Source organism: Rutidosis leptorrhynchoides, chromosome 4 (assembly GCF_046630445.1).
Source record: "Rutidosis leptorrhynchoides isolate AG116_Rl617_1_P2 chromosome 4, CSIRO_AGI_Rlap_v1, whole genome shotgun sequence".
In the NCBI taxonomy this organism is placed as follows: domain Eukaryota; kingdom Viridiplantae; phylum Streptophyta; class Magnoliopsida; order Asterales; family Asteraceae; genus Rutidosis; species Rutidosis leptorrhynchoides.
In genome coordinates, this window is record NC_092336.1 from 585556943 (window position 1) to 585581554 (window position 24612).

The 24612-nt window shown below is 29.8% G+C and overlaps 1 protein-coding gene across 2 annotated transcripts; it reads right to left on the minus strand.

Moving 5' to 3' along the window:
• Positions 1-6799: 6799 nt before the first annotated feature.
• Positions 6800-8846, minus strand: LOC139845551 (transcription factor GTE3, chloroplastic-like). 2 transcript variants are annotated; one of them, XM_071835812.1, is made up of 2 exons: positions 7722-8846; positions 6800-7161 (listed from the first exon to the last, which is right to left on the minus strand). In XM_071835812.1, exon 1 carries the CDS (start codon positions 8410-8412, stop codon positions 7738-7740), a length of 675 nt encoding a protein of 224 aa, XP_071691913.1. In that variant the 5' UTR covers positions 8413-8846; the 3' UTR covers positions 6800-7161; positions 7722-7737. The 2 variants fall into 2 exon arrangements, with proteins under 2 accessions (XP_071691913.1, XP_071691912.1); XM_071835811.1 differs by having other exon boundaries at positions 6801-7174.
• Between the last annotated feature and the right edge of the window lie 15766 nt (positions 8847-24612).

The window sequence follows — 24612 nt, forward strand, 5'->3', positions numbered from 1 at the left end:
TGACTACCTTTACAAAAACGACTTGTAACTTATTTTTCTGACTATAAACCTATACTTTTTCTGTTTAGATTCATAAAATAGAGTTCAATATGAAACCATAGCAATTTGATTCACTCAAAACGGATTTAAAATGAAGAAGTTATGGGTAAAACAAGATTGGATAATTTTTCTCATTTTAGCTACGTGAAAATTGGTAACAAATCTATTCCAACCATTAATTAATCAACTTGTATTGTATATTATATAATCTTGAGATACCATAGACACGTATACAATGTTTCGACCTATCATGTCGACACATCTATATATATTTCGGAACAACCATAGACACTCTATATGTGAATGTTGGAGTTAGCTATACATGGTTGAGGTTGATTTCAAAATATATATAGTTTGAGTTGTGATCAATACTGAGATACGTATACACTGGGTCGTGGATTGATTCAAGATAATATTTATCGATTTATTTCTGTACATCTAACTGTGGACAACTAGTTGTAGGTTACTAACGAGGACAGCTGACTTAATAAACTTAAAACATCAAAATATATTAAAAGTGTTGTAAATATATTTTGAACATACTTTGATATATATGTATATATTGTTATAGGTTCGTGAATCAACCAGTGGCCAATTCTTACTTCCCGACGAAGTAAAAATCTGTGAAAGTGAGTTATAGTCCCACTTTTAAAATCTAATATTTTTGGGATGAGAATACATGCAGGTTTTATAAATGATTGACAAAATAGACACAAGTACGTAAAACTACATTCTATGGTTGAATTATCGAAATCGAATATGCCCCTTTTTATTAAGTCTGGTAATCTAAGAATTAGGGAACAGACACCCTAATTGACGCGAATCCTAAAGATAGATCTACTGGGCCTAACAAACCCCATCCAAAGTACCGGATGCTTTAGTACTTCGAAATTTATATCATATCCGAAGGGTGTCCCGGAATGATGGGGATATTCTTATATATGCATCTTGTTAATGTCGGTTACCAAGTGTTCACCATATGAATGATTTTTATCTCTATGTATGGGATGTGTATTGAAATATGAAATCTTGTGGTCTATTATTATGATTTGATATATATAGGTTAAACCTATAACTCACCAACATTTTTGTTGACGTTTTAAGTATGTTTATTCTCAGGTGATTATTAAGAGCTTCCGCTGTCGCATACTTAAATAAGGACGAGATTTGGAGTCCATGCTTGTATGATATTGTGTAAAAACTGCATTCAAGAAACTTATTTTGTTGTAACATATTTGTATTGTAAACCATTATTAATCGTCGTGTGCAAACAGGTTATTTTAGATTATCATTATTTGATAATCTACGTAAAGCTTTTTAAACCTTTATTGATGAAATAAGGTTATGGTTTGTTTTAAAATGAATGCAGTCTTTGAAAAACGTCTCATATAGATGTCAAAACCTCGCAACGAAATCAATTAATATGGAACGTTTTTAATCAATAAGAACGGGACATTTCAACTGTGACGACCCGGAAATTTCCGACCAAATTCAAACTTGATCTTTATATGATTTCGACACGATAAACAAAGTCTATGATGTTGAATCTAAAAATATTAGAAACTGTTTACATGAATGCAATTAACCTTTGACCATTCCCGACGATTCACGAACAATGGTGTGTAGATAAATATATACGTATATATATATATATATATATATATATATATATATATATATATATATATATATATATATAAATGTACATATAATACAAAATAATTAAGCTGTTATTAAAATGAATCTATGTAAATATATATATGATTTTTGTACGTAATTAATATACTATGTAATGTATTAAATGTTCGAATATGTTATATGAATAGTATATAAACAATAATATGTAATGTTAATATATTAAATGTAATTACAGGTTAAAATATAATTATTATATTAATAAATATTACTTTCATCATTAATATTAAGATCAGTATTATTAATATTATTAATTTAATACATAATATACAAATATGAGATTTGATAAATTGATATATCAATATTATTAGTATTACTCTCATTATTAGTATTAATATTAGTGTTATTAATATTACTATATATAATAGACATATATGAAATTTGATACATATAATGTGTTAAAAGTTTTATCATTTTTGTTTAACAATATCATTATCATTATTTCATCACTTTACTTATTATTATTAGGTATTATAAATATTATTAAAATTTTAACACTGAAATTGTTACATTTAATTTGTTAATATCATTACTATTATAACTAGTAGTAAAGTTATTATTTTAGTTATATGATTAATATTAGTAATATTATTAAATATTGATATTACCATTTTCATTAAGAATTATTATAAATATTTATTATTATCATTATTATTATAGCTATGAGAAAATAATACAAATTATTACATTTATCATTAATAATATTATCAATATCATTTTTAGTATTATCTGATAATATTAATATTATTATTATTAAATTCTATTATTATTAATATTACTAATTTTGTTATTAAAATTTATTATTAATGTTTGTATACTATTATATTTTCCTTAATATGTAAAATCCATAAATAAGTAGATATATAAATATTCATATAAGAAAATATACAGAAATACGTATATATTTACAAATTTCAATTATGGATATATAGATAAATACATATATTGGTACAGATACATAGATATATAAATACTGATAACAAACGTAAATCAGTTCATATCGTTTTCAGCTGTCGAAGATTGATTCCTTAGTACAAATCAGATATTTGGAAATGAATTTAGTTAGCCATCACACTCAGCTTTATTTTCTTTATTAATTTTTTTGTTGTTCTTGTTTTTGTCTGCCTGTGTTAACGTCGATACTTCAATCGCTATAATACAATCGAATTCTTCAATAATAGTTATGAACTTATTCAATTATCTATCCTCTCTATCAATTATAACCGTTCCTAATTTCAATCCCTTGAGGAATTAAACAAAAATTGTTCCTTGCAGCTCGATACTCTGTCACTACAACTTTTATGCAATATTTCAAATTCAACTCAATTTTCAAAATCCAAAAATGCAGATGTGTTAGGATACTTATCGTTGAACTATCTGCAAAATCTCATACTCAAACTCTTTCAATTGATTGTAAATTTCGAAGTCAAAGTAGATGAATAAAAAGTCAACCAAATTTTAATTGATCCAATTCGAAAAATTTAGGATGTTTTAGGTTCAATTGATGATGCTAGTGTATCCTACTGATCATTTAGAAAATATTTCATGAAGATAGCAGGGTCTCAAAACAATTGAATTTTAAAAATCAAGTTTGAGTTATTTTATTTTCTTTCGCATAACAGACCTGTCTGTTTTGTTTAATTTTTTTCTGTTAATTTAAAAATCACAAGTAGGAATCGTTCTGTAATAATTTCGAATTCTAAAACTAAAAATGTAATTCGTGAAGAGCATGGGTTTGATTTCTGATCGACTGATCGAATGGAAAAGGAAGAAGATGAGTACAGTGAACAACGGGTTATATATTTTCATAGGTGAATAAATTCAGAAATATTAGAACAGATGAATGGTTAAGGGTTAGTGTCGGGCAGCGAGAGGTCGCGGGTTCGAGCCCCTGCAAGGGCTGTTTTTTTTTTTAAAACTCTATGAGGTAGTCTATTTTCATTATTATTATTATTATTATCATTTTTAATTATTATTATTGTTAATATTATTGTTATTATTAGTTATTGATATTATTACTACTATATTAGTTATTAGTATTAATATTTTTACAAATAAAAGTAGTAGTTACCCTTTTATTATTATTATCATAATTATAATTACAAGTAGGATTATTATTATTATCGTTATTACTAATATTATTATTATTATTATTATTATTATTATTATTATTATTATTATTATTGTTATTAGTATTAATATTATAGTTATTAACATTATTATCACTAATATAAGTATTATGATAAAATTCTCATTTATTATGATTATAAATACAAGTATGAAAATTATTATTATTATCACTAATAGTTGTAATATTATTTTTATTATGATTAGGATTAGGATTATTATTATTATTATTATTATGAAAATAATACAAGATATCATTGTCAGAATTAGTATTAGTATCACTTTTGTAACCATTAGTATTATTATTATTATTATTAATCAAAAGTATCATTATTAACAATATCCTTATTATTATTAATATTATCATTATTAACAAAGTTATTATTATTATCACTAGAAAAATATTAAAATCAAAACTATCATTTTTAATAAATAAATATTTTGTACATAAAAAAACACACTTATTATATACACTATAATTATTTTGAGATTCCACAAAACTATATGAAAAACATATTAACATTATATAAATACTACATTAGGTATTTTTAATATAATGCTAAATATATATAGATTCCAATATAACTATAATAATTATTTAAGATATATATATACAAAATAAACATATATAACACATAATCTAATATATAATATAAATATATGATTTTAAATGAAATTTAGTATAAATTTTATATAACTACAATTACATAAATTACATATATATATTATTAATATAAAAAGGATATAACTAATAAAATTTATATATATTTGTTCGATTACAACTATGTATATTAATAAATATACAAATGATATAGGTTCGTGAATCCGAGGCCAACCTTGTATTGTTCAATGTCGTCATATGTATTTTTACTACAAAATACAGTATTGTGAGTTTCATTTGCTCCCTTTTTAAATGCTTTTGCAATATATATTTTTGGGACTGAGAATACATGCGCTGTTTTATAAATGTTTGACGAAATAGACACAAGTACTCGAAAATTACATTCTATGGTTGGATTATCGAATCGAATATCACCCATTTTAGCTTGGTAGCCTAAGAATTAGGGAACAGACACCCTAATTGACGCGAATCCTAAAGGTAGATCTACGGGCACTAACTCCCCCCATACTGGAAAATGGTATGCTTTAGTACTTCGAGTTTATATTATACATATGGATTTCTGTTTTGGGGATATTCTATATGCATTATGTTAATGTCGGTTACCAGGTGTTCAATCCATATGAATGATTTTTAAACACTTGCGAGTGTATGATTATTGAATAATGAAAATCTTGTGGTCTATTAAAATTATGAAAATGATTGATTATGATAAACTAATGAACTTACCAACCTTTTGGTTGACACTTGAAAGCATGTTTATTCTCAGGTTTGAAAGAAATCTTTCGCTGTGCATTTGCTCATTTTAGAGATATTACTTGGAGTCATTCATGACATATTTCAAAAGACGTTGCATTCGAGTCGTTGAGTTCATCAAGATTATTATTAAGACAATTATAGTTGGATATTTTATTAAATGGTATGTATGCCGTCAACTTTCGATGTAATGAAAGTTTGTCTATTAAAAACGAATGCAATGTTTGTAAAATGTATCATATAGAGGTCAAGTACCTCGCGATGTAACCAAATGTAATGTATTCGTCCAGATGGATTAGGACGGGTCGTTATATGCTAAACGTAGCCCTTAAAGCTTATCATAATTAGGTTTGTAAACTCTCTTTAATTAATTACAAAGTATAATTATTTCTTTTCTAATTTATCTTTATGTGCAACTCTTATAACACCTACAGTATCTTTATGTGCATACACGCTGCTCTTAGCAGCTAATTTACGTTTCATACATGCTGCTCGTATTAATATAAAGTCATACGGAGTACATTTTTCTGGATTATCTTTATGTTAGTAGCTAACTAGTTGAAAAGCCATCGCGTCGCGTCGGGGCTCCGTTTCGAACATAACTTATTGCGTTTAGTTTTTAAAATTATTTCGTGTTCAGCGGTTATGTAGCTAAAACATAAATCGAGTCCAACGAAGAGATAAAGTCCATCAAAAATTTAGGTGGGTTTAGTGGAGAATTTTATGAAAGTTTCAATTTTTCCCCAAAGTAATTTTCGTTTCTCTCCCTGAATTTTCCTTTGGTTTAGTGTGGAGTCCTTGTGAAGGTAACAAACGTTTTAAACACGAAATTGGTAATATTTATAACCCTTTATCTTTAAGATAAAGGGTTAATTTATCTTTACATGCATACATGCTGCTGAGCTGCTCTAAATCTCTAATACAAAGTCCGAATTATTATGTTATGGCTTATCGTCAAGTACAAAAAATGTTGTGTAAATTCAGTACCAAATACCGCTTTCCCGATTAAAATCCCGGTACCGTAGTGTTTGGTCCCGAAACCGAAATAGTCAAATTCATGAAACCGATACCGATACCGAAACCCTTTCGGTACAGTTTTCGGTATCGGTTTCGGTAGCGATTTAATTTCGGTATTTCGGTTTATTTGCTTATGCCTACTTGATGCTCCTGCTGAAGCAGCAATTGCTGTTGTTGAAGTAAGACCGCACTGAGGATATAGGAATATCTCAATATCTCAATGTTTAGCAACTGAAACGATTACTATTAAATTTTACCACAGATGATATGTGTTTTATGGTCATTTTCTCTATTAAGAAGTTTGATGATTAAAGTTGTACTACTAGTGAAGTTTTTGAAACTTGGTCATGAATCATGAATTCATGGTTGTAATCTGATTACTCCGATCAACCTAACCAGAATCTTGATGTACCAATAAACTGACCAAAACAAACTATGGCTAGTGTTCATAAGTACCACTGAACGAACTAGAAAACAGAAAGTGCAGCTAACAATGCACAACAGAGTAGAGATATCAATCATGGCATGTGGTTGGTTTGGATAAACGTCCCCGCAAACATACTTTCAGGGCACAATTTCTACGTCTTGGTAGCGCAAGGACAAACCAACTAGAAACAGCAAAAGTCAACGAGTGTTACAATAGATGCAATCATCTACATGAATAAGTACTTTGTTCTGACTATCTAATCTGCATCTTGATCAAACTGTTTAACTGTACCTACTAAATTGACAACCTACAATCAATTACTGGCAAGCAGCAAATTACATTCGTCTCCTACAGCTAAGACCAATTTATACGTAACATACAACCTATTTGATAGTGAACAACACTTGTAATACAAACCTACATTCTTAAGTAACTCTCCAGCATCAGGTGTCTCCCATCAGCAGCCAGCTACAAAGTTTTTCTGCACAAATATTCTTTAAAAAAAAGTCAGTCACAACATACTGCCACAAACTGCAACGAGGGAACTAAACAACAATCCATTAAGAATGTATGAAAAATGTGTGATTATATATATATAAATTAGGTGATTTAGGTGTGTGAATCTTGCTGCAGTAAGAAAAATAACATATACACATTATACAATCTTGAAGATCTTACGATATTCTAGTACCATTTCTAACTGAACAAATTGGATTTTTAGATATGCAAATTATCACAATGCATTACCAAATGAAGTAACCATGCAATTCATAGAAGAACAAACTACACCTTGACTAATTAGGACAGTGCTAATAGTGGAAGAACAATAAACAATTATAACTAACTGATGTTTTACACCTGTAAGTCTTTAATCAAAACTGAATCATCTAACCACTAATAGTAACAGTCAAGAGAACACGAGGTTCCAAGATAATATGGAGTAACTAGAAATCATGACAACATTAACAAAACGACATACCATCAAGAATGCAAGTCATTATATTCCAAAATGTAAGACATAATTAGCATAGAATTCATTACCTTTAATCTACAACATTCAACTCCTATGCGAACGATCTGCATCGAACACCATTGAATACATCCAATCTGGATTACACTCGGACTCAATCACCTTCCACTTCTCTTCAAATATATTCAACAGTTGTTTAGCCATAGTATGAACTTCATGCCCTTCACGATTATACTTCAAAGCATTACAAAATGTGAGCCTAACATCTTCTGCAAACTCCCTAGGTAACTTATAAAAGTTTTGAGCAAGCCGACTCTTAATCGTTCCTAAATCCATCGGCTGCTTGATAACCTCATGGTAATCATTAACTCCAAACTTCGCAGCATCAACTGGCTCATTAAATATCCAACCATTCTTATGCTTCATCAACCGTTGAAGCAAAGCGTTACAACTCCTAAATGCCTTAACCATGCGCTTTTTATCTTCCAGCTTCTGAACTAAACCCCTAACTTGATCCAGCTCTAATTTTAGCTTCTTGCTAAGCCCTTTAGACTCCTTATTTAACTTAACATGCTTTAAATTAATCTTGACTCGATTATTCAACAACGGAACAACTGGTTTAGTTACATTGGGAAACATAGCAAGTCGATTTGGGTCAATATCACTACCTTTCTTAGTCCTTCTTGCATAAACTTTACTATTATCTCTCCAAATACTCTTACCTTTGTTTATCTTATCAGCATCTAATGTTACTGAAGCCATACATACAAACAGCAATCGACCATATAAAACGAAATTGAAAACCCTAATTTATTTTAAATACCAAAATATTTCCAAATTTGAGAGAACCTATGAAGTTGGAGCTTCAAACTGAAACCAATTAATATAAACCCTGAAATTGACGGGAAAAAGGTTTCGAATTGAAAACAAAACACTGAAATTTGGTACCATCACTAGGGTTTTTAGTGGTATGAAGACGTGCTACCGATCTGCAGTGAGAGGGAAGATAGAACCTAAAATTGAGGGTGAAAAACATGTATTAGGGCTTCAGTTTGAGGAAAACACAGCAAATTAAACGATGGAGCAACAAGTTAAAAGAGTTATCGATTACGCTTTACTGACGATGTGTGAAGTGATAATAGCACGCGCTCGCGCGTGATTAATTTGACCTTAGGGGTTAACAGCAACTCTGCTGCTTTTGGATGCGAAGTTAACAGCAACTTTGAACGGTACATACATTTTAACCTCAAAATTTTTAACATCTCCTCCGTCTCCAATTAGATGCCAACACTTGGCGCCCAAAAAAAACTACTAAATCATTAGATAATTAGATAATTTAGTTTTTCAATTTAGACTTCTAATAATCAGTGTTGTAAAAACCGATTACTCGCCGAGTAATCCTCGATTAATTATTTTTAATAGTAATCCGTTTTAATTTTAAAAAATTCGTTTAATTAAATGGTCAACGACAATTAATAGATCAAAATCGAATTTGGTAATCAAAGTTAGTCAAAATAAAAAAATGGTTAAAATTTTAACATGAATTTAAACTAAAATTTTATGGTTTTGAAGCAAAATGGACAATTATAGACAAATATATTAAAAATTATCTTTATATTCATGGTTATTTTTTATAATTACACATATAATTTATAAAATTTAATATTTAAATGTATACAGTACTTTCTGATCAATCTCCGATTAATCCCCGAATTGCCGATTAATTCTTCTAAAATCCCGACCGATTAATTCCCGAATAGCGAATTTTGAAACCTTGCTAATAATTTGTAGAGTTTGTCAAATGATAATTCTAAGTGGTATATTCAAAAAGATTATTGGAATATGATTGAAGTGGTTATTATCATTGTACAACTAGATAAGCATGTCTTAAATTATTAAGGATAACCTTATTATTACTGTACAACTAAATGGTGCTAACATTAGAATAACTCTAAATTGTACTCCCTCCGTCTCAAAATAATTGTCTTGTTGGACTTTTCAAAGTCAATTTATGAAGTTTTGACTTTAAATATTTGTTGGTGTATGCTATAGAACATTTGATGAAATTTATATTAATAGATTCATTTTCGAATGTGTTTTCATTTGGTATAACTTTGATTCGATATTATATAACATAAAGAAAGATATTTAAAGTCAAAGTTGAATAAAAAAGACTCAAAAAGTCAAAACAGGACAATTATTTTAGGACAAAGGGAGTAATTGTTTTATGAATTTTAATTTAAGTGTTTTTATTAATTTAATTTATTTTAATAATTAAAGAGTACTAAATAATGATCTAACTAATTAAATAAAATAAAAACTAAATTAAACTATACAATAAAAAAAATTAAAAATAAATTAAAGTTACACATCTCTACCCCTAACACGCCATTCCATTATATTTCAAATACCAACACGCCTGACACGTCAGCGCCAAACACCCTACACCACCTCAACACACCACATTTGCTCATCACCATTATAATAGGCCTTAGGCCCATTCCAACTCACGTGTTGGAGTGAGTTATTTGTCTGACGCGCCACTAACACGCCTTTAGCGTGGCATGTTGGTAGGTATTTTGCTCCCGGGTGCTAGCTGTGACGATCCGGAAATTTTCGACCAAATTTAAACTTGATCTTTATATGTTTTTGACACGATAAGCAAAGTCTGTAATGTTGAGTCTCGAAAACTTTAGAACTATGTTCATATATTTAATTGACCTTTTGACTAGTTTCGAATATTCACGAACCTATAATTGTAAACAGAAATGTAAGTATAAATAAATAAATAATTATATTAAATATATCAACGAACTATTATATAACTTAGTTACTATGAAAGATAACTTTAACTAACTAATATTTGTTATTTTAAATACATAGAGTATATTAGATATAAACGGTTTCAAATATAATTTGTCAATGTTACCAAAGCATTACAGGTATAATGTTATACTTTGAATTTAATTGTTTAATTTATATAATTAATTATTTACTTAATATTTAGAATATAATTGTATATATAGTTGTATATATATATATATATATATATATATATATATATATATATATATATATATATATATATATATATATATATATATAAATCTATATATGATTTCTATTTATAATTAAGATTATATTGTAATATATAAAATACATGCACATTAAATATTCAATGAGTATTATCAGATAATATATCATATAATAATTAAATATTTACGTCGTTAATAAATTGTAATATTAATATATTAAATGTGGCAGAATATAGTTGTTATACAAGTATTATTATCATTACTTCATTATTGTAATAATATTCATGTTAAAATTAATATCAGCATTATTAATATTATTAGATATGAAACTTGATACAATTAATGTGTTAAAATTTCTAATATCATTATTATAATTAATAATATAAGTATTAATATTATTTATATTGTTATTACTAAATTTATCAGTATTATAGTTATGATTTAAGTTATTAATGTGTTCATTTTTTTTTGTATTATATTGATATTATTATTAATATCCTTATTATTAATGCTATTATCATTTATTTATTTTTAAATTACTAATAGCATTATAATTTATTAATATATTTAACTAATAACAAAAATTTAGCTTAAAATACAGGATCGGATACAGATTTATATAAATTATATAAATTCATACATATACTCCGTATAAACAGTTAAATACGGATATACTCTGTATTATTTTTATTTAGTTTATTATTATTAATATAATATTAAATATTAATTATAAATAATCATATAGAATTCATACGTACATCTCTGGAATCAAATTATGTATCATATCATAATCATACTGTTTTAATCTTTGTTTTCTTATGTACAAAAATTGAATCTCAATCTCATATATCACCAAAATCAGTTGGCAGTCCCTTTCATTTTATTTATTTATTTATTTACTCGCTGTACCCAATTCAAATAATCTGTCGATCTTTAATTTCTTTATAATCGAGTCATTTCAGTTGTAAACGAAACCCATCTGACTTACATTATCCACAATCAATTCCAATTATCCATTACAGTATTCAAATTGGTCGAATTTATTCAGAAAAAGGGAAGAATACGTATAACTCCTCTGTCCTTGGTTATTTTGTCAAAAACCCAGAAGTCGAATCCTATTTTAAATTCTATAAATGCAAAGATGTTAGAAATATTTCGCTTAAACTTTCTGTAAAGTTTCAAATGCCAATTTTTCTTATCGAGAACGAATTTTGAGGTCAAAGTTTAAGAATCAAAAATTCAACATTTGTTCTTCAGCAAAATTCGAAGTTTCTGTTTTGAATTAAGTTAAATTGATGGTTCTTATAGTTTCTAGGAGGGATTTGAAATATATTTCATGTTGTGATCATGGGCTAAAACGTCTCAGAAGTCGAAGTTTGATTTAAAGCTCAACGTGTTCTTCATAAAAGCTGTTACATCAATAATTTTTTTTTTATTTTCTCTCGGTTTTAATAAATTCCAAACACAACCAATTGATTTTCTGTTTCAGTTTAGTATTTTAACAGCAACATTTTAATTGTTATCATATATTGGTATGGTTCGATCAATTAAGTGTGAAGAGGAAGATGAATTAGGAAACAGGAAATACATGTTATATTTAAACTGAAATCGAATATTAATCAGATAAACGGGTTTGGAAGAGTGGTTAAGGAGTTGTTCGGGTTTACGAGAGGTCATGGGTTCGAGTCCGGTTCGTGGCATTCTTTTTACTAAGAGTCTTGGAAGGTAGTTTTTATTACCATTTTTTTTTATTTTGTTATTATTATTATTTTTGCTATTAATTGTTAGTATTGTTGTTATATTATTAATTATGATCATTTTATTAGTAATTATTATTGATATCATTAACTTTATTAATGTAAATTACGATATTATCATTATTATTATTAGTATTATCATTTAGGAAAGAAAAACTAGTAGTATTATCATTTCTAATATTATAATTATTAGTATTATTATTATTGTATTATTGCTAGTAATATTATCGTTATTAAAATTGTTATTATTAAAAATTATTATTACTATTATCATTTTTACTAAAAATTATCCACTGGTTATCATTAAAATTAGTTTTAGTACTAAGTACCAATATTATTAATAATTAGTATTAGGATTATCATTTAACATTAAAATTAGTATTAGTAGTAATATGATTAGTTAAATTTCTATTAAAAAGTATCATGTTTATTAAAAGTACTATTATTGTTAAGAATATTATTTTTATGAAAACTATCATATTATCCTATCATTAATGCCAAAATTGTCATCTTCACTGAGGTTATTATTATTATTATTATTATTATCATTATCATTAGTATTATAACTATTAATATCTTATTTTTGTACTATTATCATAAATACTTTTCAAACCAAAGAAAATTATATAAGAATATATCTATTATATAAGTATACTAAAATTACGTTTTAACTAATATAATGTCATCAATATTAATATAACGTTAATTAAATTATATGTCAAATGAACATTATAATATATGATGAGTATTAATAAAATTATATATATATATATATATATATATATATATATATATATATATATATATATATATATATATATATATATATATATATATATATATATATATATATATATTAATCTTAATACAAAACTAAAGATATATAAATTCGATTACAAGAATATGTATTAATGAATATACAAATGATATAGGTTCGTGAATCCAAGGCCAACCCTGCATTGTTCAATGTCGTCATATGTATTTTTACTACAAAATACAGTATTGTGAGTTTCATTTGCTTCATTTTTAAATGCTTTTACAATATATATTTTTGGGACTGAGAATACATGCGCTGCTTTTATAAATGTTTTACGAAATAGACACAAGTAATTGAAACCACATTATATGGTTGAATGATCGAAGCCGAATATGTCCATTTTGCTTGGTAACCTAAGAATTAGTATACCCATCTACTAATTGACGCGAATCCTAAACATAGATCTATTGGGCCTAACGAACCCCATCCAAAGTACCGGATGCTTTAGTACTTCTAATTCGTATATATCATGTCCGAAGGATTTCCCGGAATGATAGGGGATATTCTTATATGCATCTTGTTAATGTCGGTTACTAGGTGTTCAATCCATATGAATGATATTTTTGTCTCTATGCATGAGACGTATATTTATGAGAAATAAAAATCTTGTGGTCTATTAAATTGATGGAAATGAATGTTTATGATAAACTAATGAACTCACCAACCTTTTGGTTGACACTTTAAAGCATGTTTATTCTCAGGTATGAAATAAGTCTTCCGCTGTGCATTTGCTCATTTTAGAGATATTAGTTGGAGTCATTCATGACATATTTCAAAAGACGTTGCATTCGAGTCATTGAGTTCATCAAGATTATTATTAAGTCAATTATAGTTGGATATATTATGAAATGATATGCATGCCGTCAACTTTCGATGTAAAGCAAGTTTGTCTTTTAAAAACGAATACAATGTTTGTAAAATGTATCATATAGAGGTCAAGTACCTCGCGATGTAATCAACTATTATGAATCGTTTATAATCGATATGGACTTCCTCCGGATGGATTAGGACGGGTCGTTTTACTAGCCAACAACACGGGGAGATTTGAAACGTGTTAGGCCACATGTTCGATTTTGATTCGATGATGCTACATTTGACCGTTTCAATTTAATTAAAAAAAAAATTAAAATATTAAACCGAATGATATGTTTAACATATAGTTTTCAAAATAAAATATATATAATTTTGATAATAATATATTTATACATTTCAGCTATAAATACAAATCACGTTCTCACTATTTTTATACAATCTCATATATATATTTCTCCCACTTTTTATAAATTCAAATCACATTCTCCCTTAACAATGGCAAACCTAAACCCGAACGAATGGTCGTTGTATACTAACTTTTTGAGTAACGAACTGACAACTCGCGGCTCATCGTCTTCAACCCCATCGCGACCTTCACTTGGTTTTGTTGGTTATACTCAAATCTCATTCAATCTGAGCCAATAATATTTCTCCTATTTCTCAAGGTCGGGCATGGAGGTGCAAGTGTAATCAATATTGAAAAGACGGAACGGGGAGTCGTAAGGGGTTTCAAGCGCCGGAGTAATTGGGTGTGGTTTGTGTTTGGTCGAGTTTTGAGTGGTATCCCGTATGTTTGTTGCCTTTGTCTTGTGTGTTTGATCCTTGATTACTATATATTTCTAATGCCTCCAGTTTCATAGATCTCATGTTTTTTCACTCAACAACTAAAAGGAAATGACAAGTTTACCCATGATCAAATCATCATCATGTAAAGAAAAGTGCACGAAAAATGTGACCGTTTTATAAAGCAAACATGCATACATCCAAAAGAGATTGGAAAAATGAATTAAAAAGCGACCAAAGATGGTCCACCGTGATCCCAATGACCGAGTAACAAAATAGTGGCCCATCAAGTTAGAGTGACTAAAACAATGTGAGCCCAAATTTTATCAACAATATATCGCTTTACGGTTTGGGTTGCCATAATGGATCCATCCTTACCCGTTACGTATATAATCCTGTATCCTATCTACTTTGACATTTTAGAAGACCAAATTCAAATTTATTACTCCGTAGTGTGTTGTTATATACATGGATCTATATTTAAAAATGATTTGTAAGTCACTCAAAATTAAATTTTTGTCTAATATACATCGAATGCCACCTAAAAAGTAATTATAAAAATGTAATGGATCGACAATACTCATATCTTAAGAAACACAATAAAAATATAAATAGGGATGCTAATAAGCCGAAAAAAACCTTCGACTCGCGAGTATCCGTATTCATGATGAGCGGATAAATTAAAAGTTAAAGTACACCGGTGGGTACGAGTCGGGTAATATTTTGCACCCGTTAACGAGCGTAAATTTGTGATACCAGTTTGAGAAATCTGTGGTGAGTACACTGGACATCCAACTATTACAATAGTAATATGGTTATACTATAGCCAAACCAAACATTCACGTGCGTTAGACAAACTCTAGATTAACAATACATGTTCATTACAATCGCCACAGCTGTATAATAAGCTATTGATGATTAAACCTAGTATTTAGCCTGCTACTTACAGCAACAAATACATCTCGGTTTTGAAAGCCAATTATGTCACTCGATGTTCAAATTGTTAGCATGATTAACAATCATTCAGAACTCTTGATTTGTATCTCACTTAATGCAACCAGGCCATTTTAACAAATTTTTTCTCGAATACCATTAGATTAAATTACCCGCATACATATATCTAAGAGAAAATCGCCTGTTTATCTCTCATAAACCATAAATTACATATTTCTTATACTCCGTAATAGAACTTTTCAATGCATAATGTACAAGGATTTTGATGCATATTTGGGAATATATGTAATTTATGAGTTTATGAGAGGAATGAAATTGCCTCTTTATTTAATTTTAATTATACATTAATTAATAGGCATATATTATAATATAAATTCGTAATTATTCTGCGGGTTTATACGCGGGTCATTGGTATCCATGAGCATGGATTAGTTAATATGTATAAGTTTTAAAGTCACAGATATCTGCGGGTCTTAGCACGGGCGAAAAAATCTACTTCTTGATGGGTAGGCGAGTCCCGATGGGTAAATTTTTATTTTTGAAGGGCGGGTCACATATATTATGAATTCGTGCCCATTACCCGCATGTGTCATCACCAACTCACTAAATATAAATTCATTATTAACAAAATTAGAAAGTTGATGGTGTACATAATCATTTTCAGATATGGATAGTATACAAAAGCATATTAATAAATTTGGGTGACTTCCGAATATATAATACCTAATAGGAATTCTCTTCGTGTTTTATCATAACGTTTTGTTTAGTTTGATTTGGTCGGAGTTTAGTTAGTTTGTTTTTAAGCTCTCAATAGTTAGTTTGTGTGTGTGTGTGTGTGTGTGTGTGGGGTTTCTAAATCGTAAATTACCGGTTTTAATTGAATGTTGATGCAATGGTAAACCCGAGTGTACGTACTCATCTTGAAACTGACAGGCTGGGGTGGCAAACTATTTTCTCTTATTAATGATATATACAGTTAAATGAATTTTTGCTATTTTGTGTGTATATTAATTAAATATAAAATAAAATATGAAATTGCAACTTTAATAATACACATAAACTTTTACCACATAAACACACGTTAAAATCTAAGAATTGGGTAGGGTCTTTGCAAAAGGTGTAGACTGGCAGAGAGAACAAAACTTTATGTTTACTATGAAAACCTATCACTCTCATCACGTAAGGCCGTAAAACTTACATGCATGTAAAATACCTCCGGTGAATACCCTTATGTGATGAGATAGAGACTAATTAATTACTAATATCACTGTCGCAAGATGTGCAACTTTTTGAAACCAACGAGTTTCGACTTGCGTCTAACACTTACAGAGAGTTTTCACTTTTCACATAGTGAGTCCAGACCTTTAAGGCAACGAGTACCCTTCGCACTGAAGGACGTTGGTAATTGAGTCGGGTCTTAAAAAAAATAAAAATCCAAAATTAAGCCGTTGGTCCCTATTGTTTGCTACAATTCACGTATTCTGGCCTAAACTTTTTTTTCGACGTGATTGGTCACTATACTTAGACAATTCGACGCACTTGGTCCCTCAACCCAACGTCTATTAAATGTGATATGTTACTAGCTATCACTTGCCACTCGCATGAGGGTATTTTAGTCTTTTAATTCTTGTTTTTGTCATCTTCCAGTTCTCTTTTAACTTCCCTTTAATCTTCATTTATCCTATCCAAAATCTAAATCTTAACCCTAATTGTTTTAATTCAAGAATGGTAAGATGGCATCTCAACACTTAATTGTCATATTCATATGTTTCACATTTAGAATTGTAAAACATCAACTTGTAAACCAACCATTTTATAAACAAACCTAGTTATTTAACACAAAATTCTTAAGTTTTCAACAAAAATCATTTTAATATCAACAAACCCTCTTATCACACTTCCATTTAGAAACATAATTTGTAAAAATAAATAAAGAACAATATTCTCCTAAATACCTTCTCGTTAACATATATTTGAACGAATTTGCCTTAGATCTGAAAAATAATAGTGTGTACGTCGCTTGCTTCAAACGAATACGTAGAAATCAAACGATTTTTGCCTTGGATCTGAAAAATAACAGTGCTGCTACTGCTTGCTTCAAGCCCTAATTGCTGCAACTGCTTGCTTCTATTTTTTTTAGGTGAATCGATGATGAATCCATGATGAATCCATGACGATGGTGAAGTTTGCAGGTGAATCGATGATGAATCGATGACGATGGTGAAGTTAATGATGAATCGATGACGATGATGAAGTTTGATGATGAAATGATGATGATGGTGAACTTTGATGATGAATCGGATCTGTCGCCGTCATCATGTTACCATCATCTGCTAGCCCTAAATTTGAACCAGGTACCAAATGGACTTGTTTTAATAATGTTTCAGGTCTAAACGGATACTTTAGATTTCGATGTCGTTTTCTATTTTGATGTTACAATAGTTTTTTTTTTTTTTTTTTTGGGTAAATAAAGTAATTGAAGCCAAATAACTAGCTCAAACTGAATGGGCAAGTCTAGGTCAGTTTGTATTAACTCGAAATAATGAATGTCTTAGCAATTTTTTATTATTTTGTGATTTTTCTAAGATAATTACATAACTTTATATCATTTCAAAACTATCTACCTTTTAATTTGATTTGAATTTTTTAAAAAGTTAGTTAAGGTTTGTGAATTAGGGATTAAGATGAAGATGAAGATGAAGATGAAGGGGAAGAAGGATGAGAAATGAAAAAGAGAGTTAAAAGATGAAAAGACTGAAATACCCTCATGTTAGTTGCATGTGATATCAATTAACGGATCAGATTTAACGGGCAATTGGATTGAGGGACCAAGTGCGTCGAATTCTCAAAGTACATTGACCAATTACATCAAAAAACAAGTTTAGGTCATAATACGCGATTTGGTACAAATCACAGGGACCAACATCGTAATTTTGTTAAATAAAAACTTAAAATTCAACATGTTCATGCCGTGATGTTGCAAGATGTACGTATTAAAATTTTCAACCAATTGGTGGATGAAATACAACAATAAATTTCGAAGGTGTGGCTGAGAAAATAGACCAATATGGGAGTCGTTTTCTAAAGATAAATGCATAGGCACGCATGCCTTAAAGCGACTTCTTTATATCATCATCATTGTTCGTTATAAGGAATCCGCTTGACACACACACACATATATATAGGACATGATCAATGGGGAAGTAACCATTCGGGGGGAAACGGGGGAAGCAAAAAAAAAAATTCGTTTTTTTGAATTTTTTTTCCCGGCATACGAAAATATGAACATTTAGAAAAGAGACTTCGTGATGAATGTTATTATTTAGACGGGAAAACGATTGACAAAAATAACATTCAAGATAATATTGTTCGTGAAGAATATGAACGTTTTTTTCCCCCATGTTTTGTGAAGTAAAATTTAGCCCGATTTAGAGTTTAGGGTTTAGGGTTTAGGCACCAAACCCTAAACCCTAAACCCAAAACTCTAAACCGTTCGTGTTAAAAACTCAATTTAAATCCTAAATCTAAACCCTAAACCCTAAATTTCTAAACCCTAATATCTAAACCCTATAAACCCTAATATGTAAACCCTAATATCTAAACCCTAATATCTAAAACCTCAACATACGCTCGAAAAACACGATAATTGTTATATATTACTTCTTCGGTTTTCCCGCCAAAATAAAAACATTTATCACAAAGTGGCTCTACTAAATGTTCATATTTTCATCCAATCTATAATGTTCGTGAACAAAGTTTTTTCAAAAAACGAAAAGAAAAAAAAAATTTGCTTCCCCCGATTGGTTACTTCCCCCTTGATCCTACCACTATATACATACATATATATATATATATATATATATATATACATATATATATATATATATACATATATATATATATATAACTATATACATTAAAAGAGAGTCTCGATTAGCTAATAAATGCTTTCAAAACCCTCTTTATTACCATTAGATTAGAAAATTACATTATAATACCCCTTGATCCAACGGTCCTTATTCATTCACTAAAAAATTAGTTAATAAATCAATTTTACATATAATTCATCCCTAAAATACCCTTCTAATAATAAAAAAAAACACGGTAGCTTCTAAAAAAAATTAGGGGTTTCTTACAAACACTAACAAATTGAATCCATCGATTCACAGAGATCCAGACTCCCGTGCTACATGTGTATGATCTCCATTACTCAAATGCCGGAATTAATTTTGAGTCACTGCGATTTGATTACAGGTTTGTTAATATCAATCACCATAATCAATCTTACTACAGTTTTGTTGTTATCCATGGAAAGGAATCGTCAAATCTTTTCGATTATCAACAATTTTTCCGAAGTTGTTGATTTCCCTTTTATCTTTGATATAGAAAACCTAAATTTACTATCTGTTTTGCAACACCCATATCTATATTCTGATAAATTGTGAATATTTTATAGTGTTTCAGGTAACAATCTGCTACAATGGTAGTCGTTGACTTGATCGCTTAAATCGTATTCAAAGATCGAAGGAGCAATCAATTTATCATCTTACAATTCAAGGTATTATTCTTAATTAAATCTCTAAATATGCAAAAACATATTTTAAATCTTTTTTATAAATTGTCATTTATACAGAGGTGTAACCTTGAATCTATTACTCCGTAAATGATAAATAAGCTGATTTGGGTATACTTCTCCTATTACGGGTCACATAGATACCTTTTTAAATTACTTAGTACATAAATAATAGGTTTGAGGAGATCAAATTAGCCAAGAAACAATATGTGTAAAGTATTTGCAAGTCGTTCCAACTTATGGCTTTGTAAATTTATTTGATATTTGTTGAACTTTTCAGTTGGCTTAAAAGTTGTATTACATTTTGCCTTTGGTCAGAGTAACTTTATTATCAAACTTGATATTAGCTGGCAATTAGAGACTAATATGCTGCTAATTATGTTGACGTGGCACTAATAGGCTGTTAATTATTTTATTTTTAATTAAATGATAAAGGAATTTTTGAATAGGGTCGATGAAGGCAGCTCATTTGTTACTGTTTGGAAGTTCACAGAGCTGCCCGAAGTCTTGCGTAAGGAAGACTATGATGGCAACATAGAGGTATTTGTATCTTATATCTTTTGCTTCTCTTTTGATTTCGGAATGACAGTTGACGTTCTAATCCAAATAAACCTGTTTTTGCATCCCTGCTCTATTATATAATAAATAGATCTATTGTGACAGTTGTTTATCATGTAGTCATTGTTTAAAAATACTGATTGGAGATGTGTGTATTGTGGGTGTAACACTATATGTAATATTTGTGGAATATTATCCTTTTGAGGTACTTACAGGATTAGCCTAACAACTTTCGCAATTAGTGAGTTTAGTAAGGTACGTTAATTATCTACTGCTTGTCTTTATATATCTTTTTATGTTGTGTAAGTGGCAATCTGGGCGGGTCAAGTGGGCCAGATAACATAAAAGAAACAATTCAATGTCACCCACCCATTCTCCTGCTATTGTGTGTACATTTCTACACGGTTATTCTCCTTTCAATTTCGAGCATGCTACCGGTCAGAAATTCATATATCAATTTCAATAATGCTTATTGATTACCTTCCACATGGTCAGCCCCTTCCTTAACTTACTCTCTAATCGAATTAATGTTTATTTTCCTTAATGATTGTGATTTTCAATTTAGGATTTAATGTTCTATCGCCAATTAATATTCGTATTATTGAGATTTTTTGGATAAATAGGAATATGAAGTTCAATTATTTTGGATGCTTATATTTTTGGTATTGTGATATTTCGGTGGTTACAAAATTGCATTATAGTTTTGGGGGTGTGGATTCATTTTGTTTAGTGCTAATAAATACACTATGTTGAAATAGTTAAATTAAGATCTTTCAAGAAAATATAGCAAACACTTTTAAATTGCACATCCAAACACACTTGAAATGAAACTTTTATAAGGAATTGATGATAAATAAATAATGTACAGTGAATATACTTGAAACAACCCAACCCGTATTCCATACGATAATTTTTTTTGTAATGATACACATTTACGCGCCAATAAAATATGTAAACCAATCCACAAGTTCCATTTAAACGTTCAACAATTTAAATGTTTACAAAAGGCACGAAGGCCATTAATTAAGTTCAATACAAGTTTGACCCACTACAACGATAGTTTATAATCCAAACGACCCTTTGAGCATGGTTTGGGACTAAACTACCCAAAACGTTAGGCCAACTTTCAAACTTCAACAAAACATCATCAAAGGCCACCTAGTGCCCGATAACCCCTTTGCCCTTATCCGCACTTGCAACTAAAAAGATAAACAACGAGAGGGGTAAGCTAATGCTTAGTGAATGCAATAATTATACATGTTCATATATAACCTACTTACTTGCAATCACTTACACAATACCGCATACAAGCTAGCTATTCGACAAACATGCAAACATCATGCATAAACTACAATCCACAATCCACAAGGAGCTAGCAACCGACAATAGCATATAGTTCATAATTTAATATGCTAATTACACAATCACACAACCATGGTTAACCAATAGCAAAAAGGAATGGTACTCAAAATTTCCATCGGTGTTCATAACAGCTGTTAGTGCACAACACATATATCACCAACCCTTGGACAACACATATCCGTTCATAAGATCATTAGTGTACAACACATATAACACCAATTTGGACAACACATATCCATTTAATAAACCGTTAGCATACAACACATATATTGCTAAATTAGACAACACATATCCGTTCTTAAATCGTTAGTGTACAACACATATATCACTAACTAGGACAACACATATCCTTACGTACAAATAAGCACATCATATACGTACAAGTATACTTATTCCACTCACCTTGTCACAAGGATGATGATTATGCACGTCCGAGCTTCAATGCAATGTACCTAAATCATTAAGTGCACATTCAATTTCACAACTAGTGGGACTAACCACAATACTCCCACTTGAGCATTTAATGACCCAATTTGCATTAAATGATTCAACTACTCACAACCGCCCATAAATGGCCAAGACTCGACTTTAATCACTAAGACTAGTGAATTAAAGTCTATTAATCTTCAATTAACACAAAACTTAGGGTAATCCATACCCATTTCATCTAATTAGGTCAACTAGTACATTTTGACCCATTTTATATTACTTAGACTCACAATCAAGTCAAACTTACCCATTTACACTTCTTTCATAAATCTTAAAGTGCATTAGTGACTAACAACACCAATTGACACTTACAACCTCGAATCACAAGGTCAAAACCCTAAATAGTGGCTATTAGGGTTTCCTTACAACAACATAACCCAAACTCACCCATTTTACCCTCAAATGGGTCATACAAATCTCTAGTAAACCCAAACTCTAGCCATTAACCAATTAAAACTTAAAACATAAAGTTAGAACTTACCAAGACTATCTTCTTGTAGCTAGTAACAAGGAGAACAACTTTAAATCTCGCTCCTAGGTTTGATTCACAAATCTCCAACTCCAAATCTCAACATTAAACTAAGTGGGTTTTGTGTTTTGGGAGAGAAATTGGAAAGAAAATAGAAAAGGAAATGAAATAAATGAACTAGTGGTGGAGGTTTAATGCTCCCATCAGATCCACATGTTAAATTACTAATTTGCCCCTTAAATTTATTTAATTTGAGCTAAAATCAGAGTCAGAACTGCTGAGGTGTCGTGGCGCGACCTAACAAAGGAAAAATGACCCCTTTTAACTTGACTTCTGATCTGGAATTGCTTTATATGCCGCGGCGCGGACCCAATTGTCGCGGCGCGGCCTAAGGCTGTAACTGGACAATTCGACCGATTTTAAACAATTTTCGATTTTATTTGATTTGTACATTCCAAACCCGCTTCCTATATTCACCTAGCCTTCAACAATAGTCTCACAAGACTTAACGCTAACCAAACCCATGATTAAACTTATACATGCACACATTATCAAGTATACATATATGTGTGTGTGTGTATATATATATATATATATATATATATATATATATATATATATATATATATACATATCTACGCATATATTCATACATTTGTGCATAAGCTAACGAGTTATAAACGTACAAATGATTAAGTGAGCACCTTTCGATACGTACGGGAAAACGGGATGTTACAACTCTCCCCCACTTGAATCGGAGCGCGTCCTCGAGATCCAAGCCTCATGACAAGCTGGAAGATAAACCAATACGAATTCTTTGGGCTCCCAAGTAAATTCGGAACCTTTACTTCGATGCCATTGGACTTTAAAGGTCCTTACCTCTTTATGTCTCAACCTCTTGACCTTCTCATCGAGTATAGCGATCGGCTCCTCAATATACTCTAACTTATTGTTTAGCTCAATCTCGTCTAAAGGCACCCAAGATGAATCATCCGCAAGACACTTACGGAGATGGGAAACATGAAACGTATTATGGATCCCCGCAAGCTCTTCGAGTAATTCCAAACGATACGCGACTTCACCAACACGAGCTAAATCCTTAAATGGTCCAATAAACCGAGGAGCTAACTTTCCTCGTTTTCGAAATCGAATAATACCCTTCCATGGCGAAACCTTAAGCATCACCATGTCACCTTCTTGAAATTCGATCGTTCGTCTACGCTTGTCGGCATACGACTTTTGACTATCTTGAGCCTTTTTCAAATGCTCTAATAATATCAATTTTTCTATTCGTCTCTAAGACCAAATCGGTACTCCCGATTTTCTTTTGTCCCACTTCACCCCAACAAATC

Coding starts and splice junctions, on each gene's coding strand:
- LOC139845551 (XM_071835812.1), bottom strand. CDS start 8,412: ATGGCTTCAGTAACATTAGATGCTGATAAGATAAACAAAGGTAAGAGT.